This window comes from Protopterus annectens, chromosome 9.part0, assembly GCF_019279795.1.
Source record: "Protopterus annectens isolate FY-2018-M chromosome 9.part0, PAN1.0, whole genome shotgun sequence".
Classification (NCBI taxonomy): Eukaryota; Metazoa; Chordata; order Ceratodontiformes; family Protopteridae; genus Protopterus; species Protopterus annectens.
This window is the reverse complement of record NC_056743.1, coordinates 1293623711-1293643469: the sequence shown is the minus strand read 5'-3', so window position 1 is coordinate 1293643469 and position 19759 is coordinate 1293623711. Positions and strand designations below refer to the sequence as shown.

The following is a 19759-nucleotide window of genomic DNA, read 5'->3' as shown; positions in this document are numbered from 1 at the left end:
CCCACCCTCCCCATTAGGGAAACTACCATAAAAAATTTCTACAAAGCCAACTTCATGCTTCTTAAGACAGAAGTGGCAAACTTCACGATACCCATGCAGATGGGCAATAGAGGTATGACTGCTGAATCCTACACAATTACACTTTATAAGCACTTACACGAGTGCATGGATCGTGCTATCCCTAACAGAACCAAGATGCTATCCTCCAACAAAATGAAGCCAATTTGGTGGTCCCCTGCCATAAACAAACTCTACAATAGAAGAAAGAAACTGTTGCAAAAAAGAGTAAAATCCCATGATTGGAGGAACTCCATGGCCAGCATCAGTAAAAACCTGAGATCCCTCATAAAATCCTCCAAAGCTAGTTACAAAAACAAAATCTCCACTGATTCTAAAGACAACCACAAAGCATTCTATAGCTATGTCAAGAATCTCAATGACAACACTCAGATCTGCTCTGAGTTACAGCACAATGGCACTAAATATACAGAACCAACTGCTATTGCCAACATCCTGGCAGATAGATTCAGTGCTAACTTTACCCCACTCTCACCCCCTAAAGGGCCCATCTCTATACTGGAAGAATGCAAAGTTCCTGTAATCACAGCTGCACAGGTAAAAACGACACTCTCCAAAGCCAAGTACGCAGCATCCATGGGACCTGACAACATCCCAGGCTGCATTCTACATGGACTATAGAACGAACTGGCACCTCACCTAAGTACCACGTTCAATCATAGCCTCATCTTAGGCTTTGTGCCCACTGAATGGTGCACAGTAATAGTAATTCCACTCCACAAAGTGGGATCCACCATGGACTCAGGGATCTACCACCCCATTAGCCTGATGAGCCTGGTCTGCAAGGCCATGGAACATATCATCATGGAACTTATAAACAAAGATATTGGTAATCTCCAAACTCTGGACCCCACCCAGTTTGGGTTTGTAAAAGGCAGATCATGTCTCCTAAACCTGATAGACTTCTTTGAAGCAGCCACCAAAGCCGTAGATGAGGGTAAGGTGGTTCACACAGCCTATCTAGATCTCGCCAAAGCTTTCAACACTATCCCCCACTCTGGTATTATAGATAAACCCACTAAACTAGGTATAAATCCCTATGTCACAAGATGGGTTGCCAACTGGATCACTGACAGAATCCACACTGTGAAAGTAGAAGACTCCAAATCCGACTTCAGACCAGTGACAAGTGGAGTACCACAAGGTTCAGTCCTGGGTCCTCTCCTGTTTGGTATCTACTTCTCTGAAGTACAGGCTAACACAGAAGATCTTTGGCTAATGAAGTTCGCAGATGACTGCAAACTAGGAGCCATAATTGAAACTCCTAAGGATGTGGACATCCTACAAAAGGGCCTCACTGAGACAGATGCCTTGTGTCAAAGCCATGGCCTCAAACTCAGTGCCAAAAAGTGCATTGTCATCCCCTTTGGTAAAAACTCTGTACCTACGAACTACCACATTGGCGGTAGTAAACTTAACACTGCAAGTATGATAAGAGACCTTGGGACACAGGTGGACAGTAGTCTCTCCTTTGATAATCACATCGCCACAGTAGTCAGGAAATCCTTCTAAGTGGCACACCTCATCACAAAAGGTTTCTCATCCAGGAAAAAGGAGGTCATTGTTCCCCTCTACTCATCACTCATTAGACCCATTATAGAGTACAACACCCCTTTTGGTATGTACCTCACAAGACATTTACAACAACAGGAAAGGCCGCAGAAATACCTCACAAAGAAGATTACCAGCCTCAAACAGATACCCTATGCAGACCGACTCAAACATTTCCAGCTTTACTCCGTCACATATCGCCTACTCAGAGGCGATCTCTGCCTAACATACAAAGCTATGCCAAACCCAGAGCTGTTGGACATGCTCCACTTAAAGAAATCCCAGTCCCTCCGAGATACACGCTTTAGGGACCTAAACCTTGTCACCACAATAAACAGAATATGCTGGAGGGATAGATTCCTGTCCCAGAGACTTCCCATACTCTGGAACAAACTACCTATCTATATCAAACAAAGCTCCTCATTAGCATTCTTAAGAAAAATCTTGATGATTGGATGGGAAATAGGAAATTCACCCCGGGGATCACTTCTGTGGCTTTGCTTGACAGTGGCACAGGAAAATAATTTTCCTGGGTGGCGAAAGCCAGGGTACCTTTTTGGCTAGGCTTATATAGGCCCTAGGGTCAATAGCCTAGTACCTACCTATGAATCTAGAGAATGCTGGAAATGTAAACTAAATGTTAAAGCTGACTGGCAGCATATGTTTTACGACTGTATAAAACTTAAAACATATATGGATGATATAAATTCTCTCTTACAGTCTGTTTTAATGGTAAATTTATGCTAACCAAATCTCTTATTTTATTTAATAAACCTATTCCCACTTGTGTCATGAAAATAAAATACGCTGTTTTATGGAGTATCATCACCAACATGGGGAGTCTATGTTCCACACCAGAGATAAACCCCTCATTGGTAAGATCAGACCATAAACACATTTTCCTGGACATCCATATCCTGTCCCCACCCCCAGCCAAGGAAATCACTGTAAAGAATTTCTCAAAAGCCAACTTTGCACTTCTCAAGACTGAGATGGAATCCTTCAAAGCCCCTGGGCCAGAGGATAATACAGCCCAATCCGCAGAATCCTTTACAAATGCATTCTATGAGCACCTGCAGGAATGCATGGATCGTGCTATCCCAAATAAAACCAAGACTCACTCCTCCAAAAACAGGAGACCGGTCTGGTGGACCCCGGCCATAAATAAGCTATACAACAGAAGGAGGAAGCTACTACATGACAGAGCAAATTCCCAAAATGGGAAGGCATTTCTGATCAGTATGAGCAAGGAACTTCGATCCCTCATAAAATCATCAAAGGCCAACTTCAAAAGAAAAATAGCCCTAGACACTAAAGATAATCACAAGGCCTTCTTTAGTTATGTCAGGAACATGGGCGGAAACTCCCAGATATGCTCTGAATTGTTGCATAACAGTGCAAAATATACCGAACCTACAGACATAGCCAACATCCTGGCAGACAGACTGAGCGCAAACTTCTCCCCCCCCCCAAAGGAGCAAATGCCTATCCCAACTGAATGTAACCTCCCTGACATCACAGATGCACAGGTGAAAGCTGCCTTCTCCAAAGCAAAAAACACAGCATCTTTGGGACTGGATGGTGTCCCAGGCTGTGTCTTATATGAGCTCCATGAAGAACTGAACCCTCACATTAAGTCACTGTTCAAACTTAGCCTTACTACAGGATATGTACCCAAAGAATGGCATACAGCTACAGTGGTCCCACTCCACAAAGGTGGTGCCACAACGGACCCCGGAAACTATCACCCCATAAGCCTGACTAGTCTGGTCTGTAAAGCTATGGAGCATATTATCATGGAACTCATAAACAAAGACATTGGGAGCCTCCAGACACTGGACCCTACCCAATTCAGCTTTGTTAAGGGCAGATCTTGCCTCTTAAACCTAGTTGATTTCTTTGAAACAGTTACCAAAGCCATAGATGAGGGTAAGGTAGTCCACACAGCCTACCTGGACCTCACAAAAGCCTTCGACACAATACCCCACTCGGGCATCATAAATAAGCTTACCAGCTTAAATATCAACCCCTATATCACAAGATGGGTTGCAAACTGGCTCAGAGATAGAACCCACATGGTCAGAATCACAGGTGCCATGTCCAAATCCAAACCAGTTACAAGTGGCATCCCACAGGGCTCAGTTCTGGGACCTCTCTTGTTTGGTATATACTTCTCTGAGGTTCAGGCTAACACGGGGGGATTATGGCTGACAAAGTTCGCAGATGACTGCAAACTGGGGGCCATAATCGAATCTCCACCTGACACAAGTATCCTTCAAAAGGGTCTCACAGAGACAGATGCTTGGTGCCAGAGCCACGGCCTCAAGCTAAATGCTAAGAAGTGCATAGTCATCCCCTTTGGGAAAAACAAGGTGCCCACAAATTACCACATAGGTGGTAATCCTTTAAGTACGGAAGAATTAATTAGAGATTTGGGGACCAACGTAGATAGTAATCTCTCCTTTCATAATCACGTTGCCAAAGTGGTTAGAAAGACCTTCTATATAGCCCACCTTATCACGAAAGGGTTCACATCTAGATCAAGAGAGGTCATTGTGCCCCTCTACTTGTCACTCATCAGGCCCATAATTGAATACAATGCCCCTTTTGGGATGTACCTTACCCGACACCTGCAGCAACTGGAGAGACCCCAAAAGTACCTCACCAAGAGGATCATGGGCTACAAACAGCTGTCCTATGCAGCTCGACTAAAGAAACTCCAACTCTACTCAGTTGCTTACCGCCTACTCAAAGGCGATCTATGCCTGACATACAAAGCCATGTCAAACCCAGAATTAATGGACATGCTCCACCTCAAAAAAAATCAAAGTCCCTTAGAGCTACACACTCCAGGGACCTAAACCTCAGCACAAAAATAAATAGGACATGCTGGAGGGACAGATTCATTTCCCAGAGGCTCCCCTCACTCTGGAATAGAATCCCAATTCATGTTAGACATAGCCCCTCGCTGACCCTCTTCAAGCGAAATCTGGACGTGTGGATGGGAAATCACAAATTCACCCCTGGGATCTCTTCTGTGTCCCTGCTAGACAGAGACACAGTAAACTAATCTTAAAAGGGTACCTTCTGTGACCTACTTTACAGAGGCACAGTAGGCTAATCTAATAGGGAGGCGGAAGCCAAATACACTCTGGCTAGGCTTATAAATGCCCTAGGGCAGATAGCCTAGTATCTACCTATGAACCTATGAACCTATAACATTAGCAAGAGAAATCATCACCAAGAACTGGAAGACTCAGACAACCCCTACTATGAAGGAATGTGTACACTTGGCAACTGAAGTCTGTCATCTTGAACTTATTACAATCAAGACAAGAGCATCTAGAATCACCTCTTCATATAATATATGGTTGAAATTCAAAGAACTGCTGCATAAACAGACTTTAATAATTAACTACCAACTACTCTTGTCACATTCCTTTTTCTGTTTAAAAGCTATGTTTTATAGTAGATATTGTAAATAGTTATTTTTGTTGTTTATTATTGTTCTTTTAGATATGTTTTGTTTTAAAATATTTCTGTTATATATTAATGATTTGTTAAAAATTTCAATTAAAACCACTGAGAGAAAAAAAGAATGAAATTTTAAAATGCTAACAAAATATTTTGGTTTGATAATAGCATGCATGTAGGTGGTGCATTTTTAAGTACGTGTGTGCATACATATGTATGTACATATCTTTATGGACACATATGTGTTTGTGCTAAGTACATCTACATATATATAGGTATAAACATATGCATACATACATGGCAGACATCCCAAAACCTGGCTGACTGCAAAGTGGATGAGATCTCTTGTGATGAAGCTCATTTTCCAAATGATGAATCACACACATAAACAATACAAGCAGAAACTCATGCATAGTGATACAAAGAACCCATATAGTTCTAGTAGTTGTGAGCATAACTGTGCTACTAAATAAAAACTTGCAGACATATTAAATATAGGTAGTGCTATACAAACTACAGAAAGAAGCAATCGTAAGTGTGCTGTTGGTGCTGAGGGCAGCATGCTTACATACATTCTGAGCAACGTGAGTGGTAGTGATTTCAGTCATTCAGTCAATATCTGACTACCCACTTAATCTGGTCAAAGTTTGCAAGGGAGCTGGCAGCTATTGCAGCATTTATGGGCACAAGACAATGAAACTAATCTCAGATGGACTGCCACCCCACTGTAAGGCACACATCTACACATGGACATGTGCGCATGTGCAGTTAGTAGAGATACAGCAATCTGAACTTTATAGATATTCTTGGGCTATGATTCATTACTTTCATGGCATTCTGTCAGGAAAGCCAAAGATGTATAGATTCATTGGTAAATACTAGGCAATCAGTTTGCAGACTATTACATGCCCAGCCAATAATAAGGCAGTTACCAATGGTAATAATCAAACCCTGTGCTTGGAAAATTAACTTTTAAGCCAACTCCCAAATTCCCTGTTTATGATTCTCTATCTCTCTGCTTCACCTTCTTATTCTAGGACATCAAATGATTCAAGTCAGATTTTGTAAACTAGCCTGCTTGTGCCTTAAACAATGCATGCAAAGATACACAAATGACAGAAAATTGTGTAGTTTTGAAAGTGCTAATTTTTTGTGGACCTTAACACAATCATTACAGTACCATTGCTGTAAAAAATTAATTTCTTCTTATCTTCTACCCCATCATTCCCAGAATACATATTCTCAACAGTAACACTGCAATAAAAAGAACATTTGCGATTGTTATTGCTATAGTTTGTCATAACTGTGTATTTTCTCAACCCCTCTCTGTCTGTTGGTCTCTCTCTCTCTCATTGTTTTTCTGAAGAAAGAATACTTCAATGACTTTATTTGACACACTGCATTTACACTTTCAGATACCAACATATAGTTAAATTAGGTCTCTCTTTTCCTTTAGTAAAAAGCTAAGCATTTGCAAGATTTTTTACAAATGTCTCATTCCATAAACATCACAACTAACAAGTGAGTTTAGTTCCTTACTTACTTGACACAATAAATGAAGTGATCCCTCCAGTCCACAACAGAGTCCCCTTGGGGTGCCGTCATGTCAAAGAGAGTTTTGTTGTTCTGGAAGTACTGCATTAAGCTGTTAACACAGCAATCAGTTGTGTTGGGATTTCTGGGGTTTAAGGGAGCATAGCAGACATCCTTGAGAGTAACATTCATCTGGTACTTCTCTGACCATACCACTATGTTATATATTTTAGTCTGTAGATCCAAAAGTTCCAGCAAGATGTCCTTGGTGATCAGGCCACTAAAGTTCTGTGAGCCAAAGAAAGGTGAGTCATACGTGTAGCCAGACCTATTCTTTACTGTCAGGATAAGCTGGTTGGTCCGGAAAAATGGATTGAAGTTAGCATCATGGAAATCTTTCTCTATTCGAGCACGACTGTTGGGAGCTGACCAGAGTTCCACAGGATCTGTGGTCAGACTAATGAATACCATTCCAACTGAAAGCACTATCACTATCACAGATGTGATAAGAATGACAGTTATAGGGTATGAAGATACCATGACACCCCATTTCTGAAATATTCTTCCCAGGAATTGTTGGGTGGCAAGGCTAGCTCGGTCAGACCAAGTCACATCCTTTTCTGTCAGCTCTTGTTGTAGCTTCTTCTTTTTAGGCTGGTGCTTGGAAAAGCACCAATAGATTCTCACAGATAAAGCCACAGTGAAAAAGAGGCAGAAGATCAAGATGCAAATCACAAGGACTCCATCTACATTTCCAATTTGGAAGGGGGGCTGAGGAGAAGGTGGTGGTGAAATTACTGGGCAGGACTGAACGCAGTCCTGACAGGAACATGCTTCTCCATCTGAGCTGGATGGTTCATTACATTTCCAGGCAGGTCTATTGTATGGATTTATCCCATTAGAAAAGCTAGTATTGCTGTCTATTAGTCTGTAATCAATTTTTAAGGGTGCTAAGCCATTACTAACATCTCCCTGAAAGTCCAACCACCTTTGCGCAGTGCAGAAGCTGGAGCCATATTTACCACACATTGCTTCTATAGCATATCCTCCAGTGGCTGGGAGGCGTACATTCTTACAGGAGTCAAATGATTCCTCTGCAAATTTCTTTCCATAGAAGGCCTCAAACTCTAGAACAGCATCCTTGATGTCTCCACTTACATTTGCACTGAAAGTCTTTGTGATATTGATATGCAAACTCTGATCAGGGCTACAGATGTTCTGGCAGTAGATATTTACAAAGTTATCAAGACAGGATGGACAACGACTCAAGATTGGCTTGGAGAGAGACAGGCTAATCTGCAAAGTGTTCAGTTGTTGCAGAGAACAGCAGGCACGGGCAGTACCATTTTCTATGTCAAACATAGGGCACAGGTTTTTTAACTGTGTCAGGTGGAGACCACTTATGGTTGGCGCAGGCTCATTCCTCACACAGGGCACAATGGCTGGTAGTAAACTACTGTCCACTGTCGGATTTTTGCCACATTCTTCATACATAGAACAATAGCCTTCCCTATGGATCCATTCACCAGTTACCTGTGCAAAGAAAAATATTTTTGTTACTTGGGATCACTCAAATTAAATCAGTAGCAGAAAATTCTATTAAAATGTCCTTTTATGAGATCTATAAATGCTCATATAATAACAGCATTAGACTGAGTACGCGGAAGAATTACATGTGAGATGTGGTCTAACATTAAATAATTCATTATTATATATGAGTGGAGAAAAGTTCATATGAGTAAAGGATATTGTAATCTTGCATCAAGCAGGTTGTCTATCTCACATTATCAGAGTTCCTTCTTCTTTTTACGTAGGTACTCGCCCCCTGGCTCAGTCCTCCCCTTAGTTCATCTCACAGCTCTTCCATTAATTTCAGATCATAGCATACTCATCATTCCTTCGAAAATAATTTTCCAGAAGGGCTGAAAATGATTTTAGCAGTTCCTTTCTAGCTGTCCTTTCCAGTCCCTTCAAAAGAAAGCATAAACTGCAGAATTACATGGTCACTGTTTACTTTCGACTCATTTACCTTCAAGACTTTCACATGGGGAAGACCAGCTTAGGGACATTTGCTTTTCTTTCTAGGCTGCTAATCATCCTGAATTCAAACCCTACCACAGGTTGTACAATCTTCCTCCCAGGTTAGTAGCAAATATGTAGGTCCCCTATCATCACAACATTTTTCCTACTTGCTCACCTTTAATTCTGGGTTTATTGCCATTCCTGTGTCCTTCATTTGGTGATCAACTTACTAACCAGAAACATCAGGTCCCAGTTACTGTATCCCTCATCATTTGAAGTGAAAATATTTTGAATTAATATATATTTTATGCAATATTAATAATTACCTGAGATAATTATAGTGCTTAACAATGTTTTGAGTTATACATGATAGCATTTTTCTTATTTTATTTTAAAATATTGATGTCTAGCAGTATTCACACACTTTTCATTCAGTAACTTACTTTAAAAAAAAAGAAGAGAAAGGAAGAGTCATTCACATTATATGATCTAAAAGTAAGCAGATACTGTGATAAGAACTAAGGTGGGCTGTGGATTCTGGGATACCTGCAGAGAAATATAAGAATCAAACAAGAAAGTCATTATTCTGGTACAGTTTGACACCCCATTTGATGCACTTGGTTTAGTTTTAGAGAGTCCAACTTCATAAAATCATGAGAAAGATAGTGACAGTTCTTCGTATGAAGCTAGAGTAAAGAAATATAATATGTGCAACTATGAGGAGGTAGAAAGCATGTCAGAAATTTTGAAATACAAAAAAGGAATCAAGATAGCCAATGAGGGTAGTATTTTTAGCAGATATGTGTAAGACCAGAAGAAACCGGTTTAGGGATGGTTAAAGCACCTTTCACAGAGGGATTTGTGGGTGTAAGGCAAACCTTTCCTGAACAGGTTTGAGCAGGTTCTGAAGTCAGAACCAATGTAGAAATGTAGTAGAAGTGTAAGAATATATGGAAGAGACATAATGAAATTATTGGGGACAGGGAGTAGCTTTCCTTTGTCTTACCTCCCCTCTTTATTATTTGGAGCTGTGTCACTCTAGCTTATTATAACAAAGAGCTGAGTTATAAGACTTTGATCTTTGTTAAGCTCATAATACCAGCACAGGTCTTATCATCCACAGTGCTCTCAGGTCTGCTCTCCTGATAGCTGCTGTCTACATCACCCTATCACAGGGTTTTGTTATGACCAGCCATACCATACAGGCTCAGAAGCTATTTGCTAAGCAAAATTGAATGAGCTGAAATCAAGCGCTCCCGCTATGAGTATGAACCCATCTGCTTGCATATAATGGAGGGGGTCTAACCTTTGATTTTTACACTTCAACCTTTTATATTACATAAATATCAATGTGGGATACCTGTGGAGTTTTTTATATCTTTGCCTTATGTAGAAAAAAACATATGGCCTTACTTCATGGATAAAATTACATATGAGACCTGCCTACTAGTCAATGAAACCCTGCTTAGACCTCATATATTCAATATCAAAGGATCTTTTCAAGCCATCTGTCTGTTTTTGTAAACGCAATATATACTGCAACATGCATAGTCACAAAGATTCTTCATGACCCTGAGTCCTTCTACGTGGCACATCTTATAACCAAAAGTTTCACATCCAGGAAGAAAGAGGTCATCATCCCTGTCTACTCATCCCTCATTATACCAATCATCAAATATAACATCCCATTTGGCATGTACCTGACAAGACACATACAACAGCTGGAGTGAGGCCACAAAAGTACCTCACAAAAAGGATCCTGGGCCTTAAACACATGTCCTACATGGACAGACTCAAGAAACTTCAGCTGTTCTCAGTCTCTTATTGTCTGCTTAGAGGTGATCCCTGCTTGACTTACAAAGCCATGTCTGACCCAGCCCTACTTGAAATGCTACACCTAAAGAAATCCTAATCTCTTGGCGCCACACGCTCCAGAGATCTCAACCTCATTACCACAATTAACAGAACATGCTAGAGGGACAGGTTCATCTCCCAAAGACTGCCCATACTCTGGATTAAGCTTCCCATTCATGTCAGGCAGAGCACCTCGCTGGCAGTCTTCAAGAGAAATCTTGACGAGTGGATGAGTAACAGAAAGTTAATTCTAGGGATCATTTCAGTTGCCCTGTTGGATAGGGGCACTGTGAACTAACATTGGGTGGCACTGTGCCTGGACAATTGTTTTGGGCTAGGCTTGTAAAGGATCCAGGGCCATTAGCCTAATACACACCTATGAATCTATGAGCCATGCTAAATACCAAACTGTGATGTCCTTTATATGAATAAATTAATTTTTTCAACAAGAATTCCTGCAACATCCATGTTCTTAGATGACTTAGGACACAAACACCTTCATCAGATTTTATTATTCCTAGCCTTCCTTGTTTAACAGCTTCTTCTGCATTTCTTCAGGACATGCCAAGACATTATATTGTACTGCCACCCTGGTACATCTTCTTCTTCTTCTGTTTGGAACCTGATAAGTTTCCTTTACTTCTGCCCTCTGTGACAGCTCACAGCAGCTGCTCATTGTATCACTCTAATTTAGCTCTACTACTTTCTCTGTCTAGATTCTTACTAACATCTAATGCTGCAGTTTTAGTAAATGAATCTACTGCATTTTTAAAATGTACACAAAAGGAATGGGAAGTTGAATGTGGGGGGGGGGGGTGACCTCATAACCAGAGATGGAAGAAACGGAGAAATACCATTGACCTAGTAGAAAGATGAACTTAAACAATGTCTGCATTATATTAAAACAGTTGCTGTGGCAAATATTAATAAAATATAGAATGTCATAGCTCAGATACTGTTATGGTCCTGGCTGTTGCAGTTAATATTAATTAAGCATTATATCCAGTATGGCTTGATAGGCATGGGGTGGTAGTTATGTTATTGGTTTGAGGTGAAATATGGATAACTATACATATGTAAATATAATTAATTCAACAAAGATGACACAGGCTCTGAATTTCTATATATTAACACGTGATCATTAGCATCCAAAACAGTTTAAATTGTGATCTAAGGTTGATTGGCTGGAACAATAACAGAGCTAGAGAATTTAAGCTGTCTTGTAGGAGAAATCCTCCTAGATGTGTTTGAATGCCTATTCAAAGTGCAGTCAGAAATTTAGTAATTTAAACCAATTGCAAAACACATTTACCACTGGAGACTGTGTGACATGTCAAAGAAACACGGATGAAGATAATAAATGGAACATCTGTGATAACCTGTGTGAGTGGGGTTGTGGTGATAAGGAAAGTTCTCCAGTCTGGTGAAGAGACTGCCTTCTGCAGGGCAAGAAGCAACATCTCTTTGTGTTTGGTTGAGGATGGAGAACACACTTGTCTCCAGTCAATGCAAGAAACAGGGCTTTCTAGGCCCTGCAGCTTTTTTACAAATGATTGTAGAGATGGAGAATGGCATTATCTCATTGTATACTGGGGGGCTGAGATCTGGAATGCTAATGGCATACTACGGAAAGTTGAAATTAATCTTACTAATAAGGCTGTGCCTTGCTTGTTGGATGGGAAGCCATTTTCAGCATGAAGCTGAATTTACTGTTTAAGTATACAGTTAGTAGGAGATTTGTTCCAATGAGACACTGGGACCACTAGGACAATTCTTTGGACTTGCAAATGGGTACAGTGGAGCTGATGAAAGAATAAACACAATTCGTTGTAAGAAGAATTTAGTATAAATTAAATCACTAATGAATTCCTGACATATATATGAGAACTATCTAGGATTTAAAATGAAAGACAATGAATGAACTTTGTGAGTTGACAGTCCTAGAAAGGTTTGGAGACTGGCGACTGTTAAGTACAGAGGTAGGATGCCAGCAGTAGTTTCACTAGAGGTGGTAGAAATGATGGACTGAGGGAGCAAAATTAAACAGCAAGTCATTATTCTCAGATAGCTTAGTAGGTGAAGGGTAGGGCCACCAGAAAATTCCAGAGAATCTTATAAAAATGGACAAAAATAGTTTGACAAATGTTTATGAAAATTGCAGGCTTCAGTACCCAACCCCACTACCCTCTAATAATTTTGCACATTGTATACTGCAACTTGTGCTAATCTAGACAGAATTGCTGCAATTTATATTTTCAGTTTGACTTTTTCTTAAATGCAGTACATGCTAATACACTTTACATAAAACATTTTCAAGATATCTAAACATCACAAAAATGCAATACATATATATTAAACATGTAATCTTGAATAGATTATAATGAAAGTCTAACCACATTTACCAGTTTTGTTGAAAAAATAATTTATAAATCAACTAGAGAACAGCTACTCACCAAGCAATATATTTGGCAGTAAAATGTAATTGCAAAACATTTTATAATGCAAATAATGTAAATTATTTAAACCCATGGTAAAAGCACAATCTTCCTAAAATGTTCACTAGTAAAGTTGAAGCATGTTTATTTATATTTTATGTACATGTTGTTAGGTTAAGTGACATTGCATGAAATGACTGAGTCCAGCTCCTTTAAATAGTCAACATTTTAAATAGTAAACTGATCTAAACTTTTGACATATTTAAATTACAGTTTAGGATGAAAAAATATATAGCAGGGAGTCTACATGTTTATAGAATAACATTTTGTGGACACTGCCTAATCAAGTTGATTGTCAATGTTTTCATCTCTTATAACACCTGTTTGTATTCATTAATGGAAAGATCACTGACTGCTTTACTTCAGGAGAGGAAGCTGACAAGTGCAGCAAAATTATGCACACAGTTATTAAGGGGCCTTGCTGAGGGATATCCAGACAAAGGGGTGAATCAAAGTAAGCACACAGAGAAACAATGGTACTGATGTAGAACTGCAACACTAAGTTATGTTTTTGATCTAGATGCTTTGAAGCAGAGCGTGAAGCTTAAAGATAAAGGATGAACAGCCAAATAAATGAATGCTAATATGAACATATTTTAGAAACAAGTCTTTTGCTACTTTATGTATATCAAAAGCACCTAAAGCTAACTCTGCTTACTGACTGTGTACAGTGATACAGTTAGTTTTCCAGTTTATCTTCTTCCTGTGTTTTATGCCAGTGATACAGTAAGTTTTCTGGTTTCTCTTCCTTCTGTGTTTTATGTATTTTTGTTGCAGTCTTGCTGAAGCTTGCTTATCTGATTTATAATATATTTAGATAATACTTAACAAAAGTACTAAACAGTTTCATGCATATACAGTGTGACTCTGAGCAAGTTACTTAGACAGACAGTACTCCTGGGTCACCCTTGAAAAGGGGCACTTGTGCCCAGTGACCGTACCCATTTAAAATGTATAAAAAGTACTAACTAGATTTGTACATGTACTATCAATTGCAGTGTAGTGTTAGCCATCAGATCTGCCTCTTCTTATTATATAATTAGCTAGTTTGCTGTACCTTTTCATCTGTTTATTTGTTACTTTCTGTTTTTGATTTATTTTCATTGAATAATAAGCCTACTGCTAGTCCATTCATCTGGTCAGCAAATGAAATAATGAAACACTGACACCAGGATAAACTAAATCCCTAAATGTGAACAAATACTTATTCATACCTTACCTCTCCTTGCGCTCCCTTCTTCACTCACTTTCTTACGTCTATCAATTTCTCTCCCTTGGCTTTTTCTCTAAATATGCCATAAGCCTGCTTTTCTCTCACTTTGTATTGCAATTCATGTTTGTATTATACTAACTTACCTTTAATTTCTCTATAAACTAACAACAATTTCTGTAACTATTAAATCAGTGTCATATAACTTGTGTATCTGTTCTTAACTGGTGTTTTTATAGTATGTCTAATTAGGTATCATTACTTGAAATGTATTTGTTTTTTGTATTATTTTTAAAGACAGCAAAACTATTGTTCTTAAAATGTTTTGTTATACTTTGTCTCTTTTCTCCCTTAAGACTCTGTTCAAAATGGGATCCTACCCTGTCAGACTTTCCTGGTAATCAAATATCAATCAATCAATAAATAAATAAAAACTATTTCATAAATATTTATTTACTATGTCGCTGACAAAGTGTAACCCTTCATAAAAAGTGAATATTCTCATTATGAATTTCATTGTGTGTTCCACTCTGAAATTGTTGTTGAATTAGTACTAAATTATAGAATTATATTACATTCCCTACTATCTTACATGGTGCTGCCTTCATCATCTTTCTGTAGATTATATTTGGCAATACATGTAGTTTGCTCAGTTACCATTAATCAAACTATATATTTTGCACAGCACAGTCTTGATTAAAGGCAGTTTCTAGTCCTGCATTCAAGGAGAGAGACAAAATGTGATGTAGGAACAATCAGTACTACAAAGCATTTCTTTTAATGGTATATGTACATATATAAACATACATTCAAGTGGATGTATTACATTTAGGGCAACATGCTTTGCGAGTACTTAATTTCCAGACATAATACATTATGATAAATATTTAGCTAGGAATAACTGCATAACAGAACCATTGTAATGAATTTTAATGCACAGAAGAGGGTTAATTTCATTTTATTTCTGGACAGACTATTTAGTAGAACATCATTTAACTGAAGTTTCTAATGATATGAACTTGACAAAGCAGAGACTACACACACACACACACACACACACACACACACATATATATATATATATATATATATATATATATATGTATACACACACACACACACACACACACACACACACACACACACACACACAAAGTGACAGATTATATATTTTGTATCTTGATGTCCAGAAAAAAAATGATCTATATTTTCAAGTACTAGAACATGAAAAAGAAATGAAGACGTTTAAAGGGCTGGTTTAGAATTATTAATGCGTTGTGAAGAATCTGAATAATGTTTAGTATATGGTATTAAATGAATGAATTATAGTATATTTGCAAACACTCATATCTATAACTTTCTTGCTGGTGAATTTTAGAAATAAAAATATTCAGTATACTTATTCAGTCCTTCTAAAATTATTGGAATACTGGGAAATGTTGAACTAAAATTTACACGTGTGTGTGTGTGTGTGTGTGTGTGTGTGTGTGTGTGTGTGTGTGTGTGTGTGTTTATACACATAGACACACATACATAGATCTAGATATACACATACAGGCATCAAGCAGCATAAATATGTTGATGCCACAAAATGCCCACATAAACTTGAACTATTCTGATACTGAATGCTTCGGAGTAGTGCTACATTCTGGATTTTTTTTTTATATTATGATTAGTGTCATACTGCCTTAAACTAATGTTTAGATGCACTGTTGAGCCATCATATGTAGCAACAGTTACTTAAAATGATTGAATTGTGATGATTAAATACATATTTTCAGTGTTTGTGTGAACATTACACTCAACATTTTAAAACAGCTGCATTTATTATAAAATGTATGCCAGTGTCAGGTATCATAACTTATATCACCACTTACACCATTTGACCTCCTGCCTCAAATTATCCCAACAGAAATTAGCTGTTTGGCCATACTTAATGGGACTAACCTTGTTAGCAAAATAAATAAATAAATAAGCACAGAAGTTACAAATAAATATTTTTAAAAGGAAAACAGGGCTTTTGTGCAGAAGCACTTTCTTGACAATGAGCCATGTCACTCACTGAAATTTTAAAAAGTATGGTGTACTTATAAACTATTCTGGTGAACTGCAAATGTTGTCAGTTTTTGGAAGGACTGGATTCATTTTTTACATAACTTTACCCAGTGACTCATGCAGTAAGTATAATCAGCTGTGAAACATGCAAAGCCACAACCCACAAACAGAAAAATAATGCCATTATCTGGTTTGATCTGAAATGGAGACAGTTTCTCTAAGAATATGTGAGTGGAGGTATTTGTTTACTTTTAAAATGTATTTATAGGGTATTCCCACATTTCCATAGTTTAACAGAGACCATCTTCTTGTAACATTTTATAAGCTGAATTTAATGTGTATAGGTTTAATTTGTTTTCAGTACATGGCATGTATATTTATAATTTAACAGTAATATTACATTCATAGTGAAAACAAAATAATAAAAGTGCTAATGTGAAGAACATGGCTGAGGGGAAAAAACATTTTCTTATTGAGCAATATCCCACTATAGCCTAAGAACTTAAATAATTGCTGCATTGTATTGATTAGAAAACATCTATCAACAGTATAATGTCATCAAAGTAATTATCTTTAGGTTAACAAGTCATTTCAATTCAGTATTAGGCTAATAAGTCAATCCATTACACTCACCAGGCACAATGAAATAGTAAGTACAACTGTAGTGAAGAAGCAGGGCACCAACATTGTTCAAATATTCCAGAATAACTTCCGTTTATCAAGTGATAGCTATTTCTTTACTGAAATCAAACTGTAAAATATGCAGACTTTACTGAAACTCAAAAATACATGTGCCTGCGAAGTCCCGATACCCTCTGTTTCAGGGAGGATCACAAAGTGACTAATAACAGCTTGAATTATTTCGTTGTCACCTGCAGATCTGGCCTGATGGCTGAAAACCAATCCAGGAGGCAGAAGCTTGTAAAACACTGTGATCATTAACTCAGAGTGATGAACAGCTTAATCTGCTCCAGGAATGTTAGATGAACCACCGAGCAAATAGAATCAGCACTGGTAAATAACCGTCTGGAAATGTGAGAGAGCCATTTCCTCATGCACCTGGATTTAAAATGATTTAAATCAGAATGAAGAGGTGACAGTCATGCAAAAAGAAGTATTTACTGCAGAGCTGTATGTGTTGCAGCATTGTTGGTAGTTCTCATATAACAAATTCTCCATAAATAGACTGTGCATAGGTTTTTTTTTCTTTAGCAGATCAATATTTTTATACTTTGTGTATTAACAGGCACATAAATGATAACAGAAATCATGATCTGATGCTTACAAAAGAATGGAGATTTATTTATCTATTCTTCAGGCTGTCAGTGTACTCCAGTAGGCTAGCTTCAACTCCCACATTATTATTTTCTAAAAAGAATACCATTTGCTTTAATTACTTTATTATTAAAACTTTGTAAGTGAGCTATCATTCTTTGGCACTTTTACCCATGACTTGAGCTCAAAGGACTTATAGGTTCATAGGTTCATAGGTTCATACTAGGCTATCTGCCCAAGGGCATTTATAAGCCTAGCCCATAGTTATGTGGCTTTACCTTTAGTTTGAATAAAAAAAAAATGCTATAAATTTTTTTGTGCTTGCTGTGTCAGCACACTGAGTGACACTAAGGTATATCTGGTATCTCCCATCCATTGGTCAAGATTCATTTTTGGGCCAGAAGGCCAGAGCTGCCTGCACATCCTGCATGGATACGTTCCTTTTGTTCACAGCTTGGGGGAGATGAAGGTCCTGAAATCTGTGTCCTATTTATAACCATGTCAATAACCATGTCCGCCCCTTGATCTCTCCGCCCTTGTTGGTTCTGAGGATCCTAGATTTTTTGAGGGTGAGGCATATTCACGTAAAGTTTGACATGGCCTTATATCATGCAAGGGCTACAGAGAGCTGAAAGAGCGTATGAAGGACTGAAGTAGTCTGGAGTTCTTTCAGTCGGGCAGCATAAAGACATATTTTTGAGACCTTTTTCCTTTTGGTGGGAACTTTTTGGCCTCTGGTCAGATAGCAGGTGTCTGGTCAGCATTTACACATTCGAGGGGGGAGGTCTAATGAGTGATGAGTACAGGGGTGGTGATGAGTAGGGGGATCCTTGTGAATCCTCTCTAGATGAGGTACATGATCATGATCAGGTGGGCGAGAACTAGAATTACTTACTTACTAACTAAAAGTGGCAAGGCTCCCCTGATGGGTGATTTCTGTCTGAGATCCTCCCTGTTTTTCTGGGCGGTAGCTCTAACCTCTATGGTTTTAGGGATAACCTTGTTTTTTTTTTTTTTGTGACTATACATTTTTTTTTGGCGTTTAACTTCAGGCCATGGCTCTGGCACCAGTTATCCGTTTCTGTGAGGCCCTTATTATGGAGAATTTAGAGTAGTTACCTGTATGCCATATTTTCTGGGAGATGGTAAGACAATAGAGGATTTTGGGGGTAAACACAGAGACATGGAGGGAATGTGCAAACCCTGCACCAACAGGGAAGAAAGATCAGACTTGAACTGTAAACCTCAGAGATGTAAGAACACCCCCCGTTTACTGTTTCCTGGCCATTATTTGTACCTACTTCTCTCAACTGTTGACTTTGATATGAGTTTATCCACTGCATGGTATCCCTTTTTGGTATGAGAGGGCTCAATTTCTTACTATATTAAATTAGAATTTGCAGTGGGGGCAGTCAGATGTCTCTGCCACAACTCAGTCAGGATTTATAAGGAAGTTGACGGGGTGAGTTAGATTTTTTCCTGTTTATTATGCTCAGGGTGAAAGATATGCAGTAATGGCAGCTCTGACACATATTCCCCTGCATGTTCACTAGGTAACTCATGTGCCTCCTGGATCTACCTGAAATGAACACCAGTTCAATTCAGACTCACTTGTCAACCAGTGTCACTGGTGCAATAGGTAGCACACTGACCTTTGGTGCTGGAAGACAAGAAGATTGTGGGTTCTATTCCCTCTCCAGGTGATTTGATTGCTCACACTACATTGTAGCATGGGGGGGACGGGGGCTACTGCACTCCTGACTGTGTTGTCCTTTGGATGAGGCATTAAGTCAAGATCAATCTGCTCAAGTTGCTGGTAGCTCTGGTGAATGTAAAAGATCCCAAGGGAACTATCAAAAAATAGGGGTCCTTTATTTAACACAACATAAAACATTATTTACATATTTACACAATGGACATATTTACAGCCACATATAGATATTTCTGTTTTTGTTACTAGTTATCATGTTTCTTATACTCATTGTTATTCCTCCATAACCCCCACTCCTTCTTCCACAAAAATAATCTTAATTTTTTGCAACATATCTTCCAAAATCCATTTCCAATTAAATAAGATTTCCTTCAGTATTTCATTCCGGATGACCCATATTACATAAAATAAATTCTTGTCTACCTTCTCACATATTCTTTCCTCTTGTTCTTATAGGTTCATAGGTTCATAGGTTCATACTAGGCTATCTGCCCTGGGGCA

General features: G+C 38.5%; 1 protein-coding gene across 1 annotated transcript in view; it reads right to left on the bottom strand.

Annotated features, from left to right (window-relative positions):
• The window catches only part of NPC1L1 (NPC1 like intracellular cholesterol transporter 1), a 243697-nt gene that overhangs the window by 204549 nt on the left and 19389 nt on the right, over positions 1–19759 (bottom strand). The window contains exons 3-4 of the mRNA XM_044082234.1: positions 19310–19416; positions 6647–8169 (exon numbers count right to left, since the gene is read on the bottom strand). Coding sequence (XP_043938169.1) covers positions 6647–8169; positions 19310–19416 — 1630 coding nt within the window. The remainder of the gene's footprint in view (positions 1–6646; positions 8170–19309; positions 19417–19759) is intronic.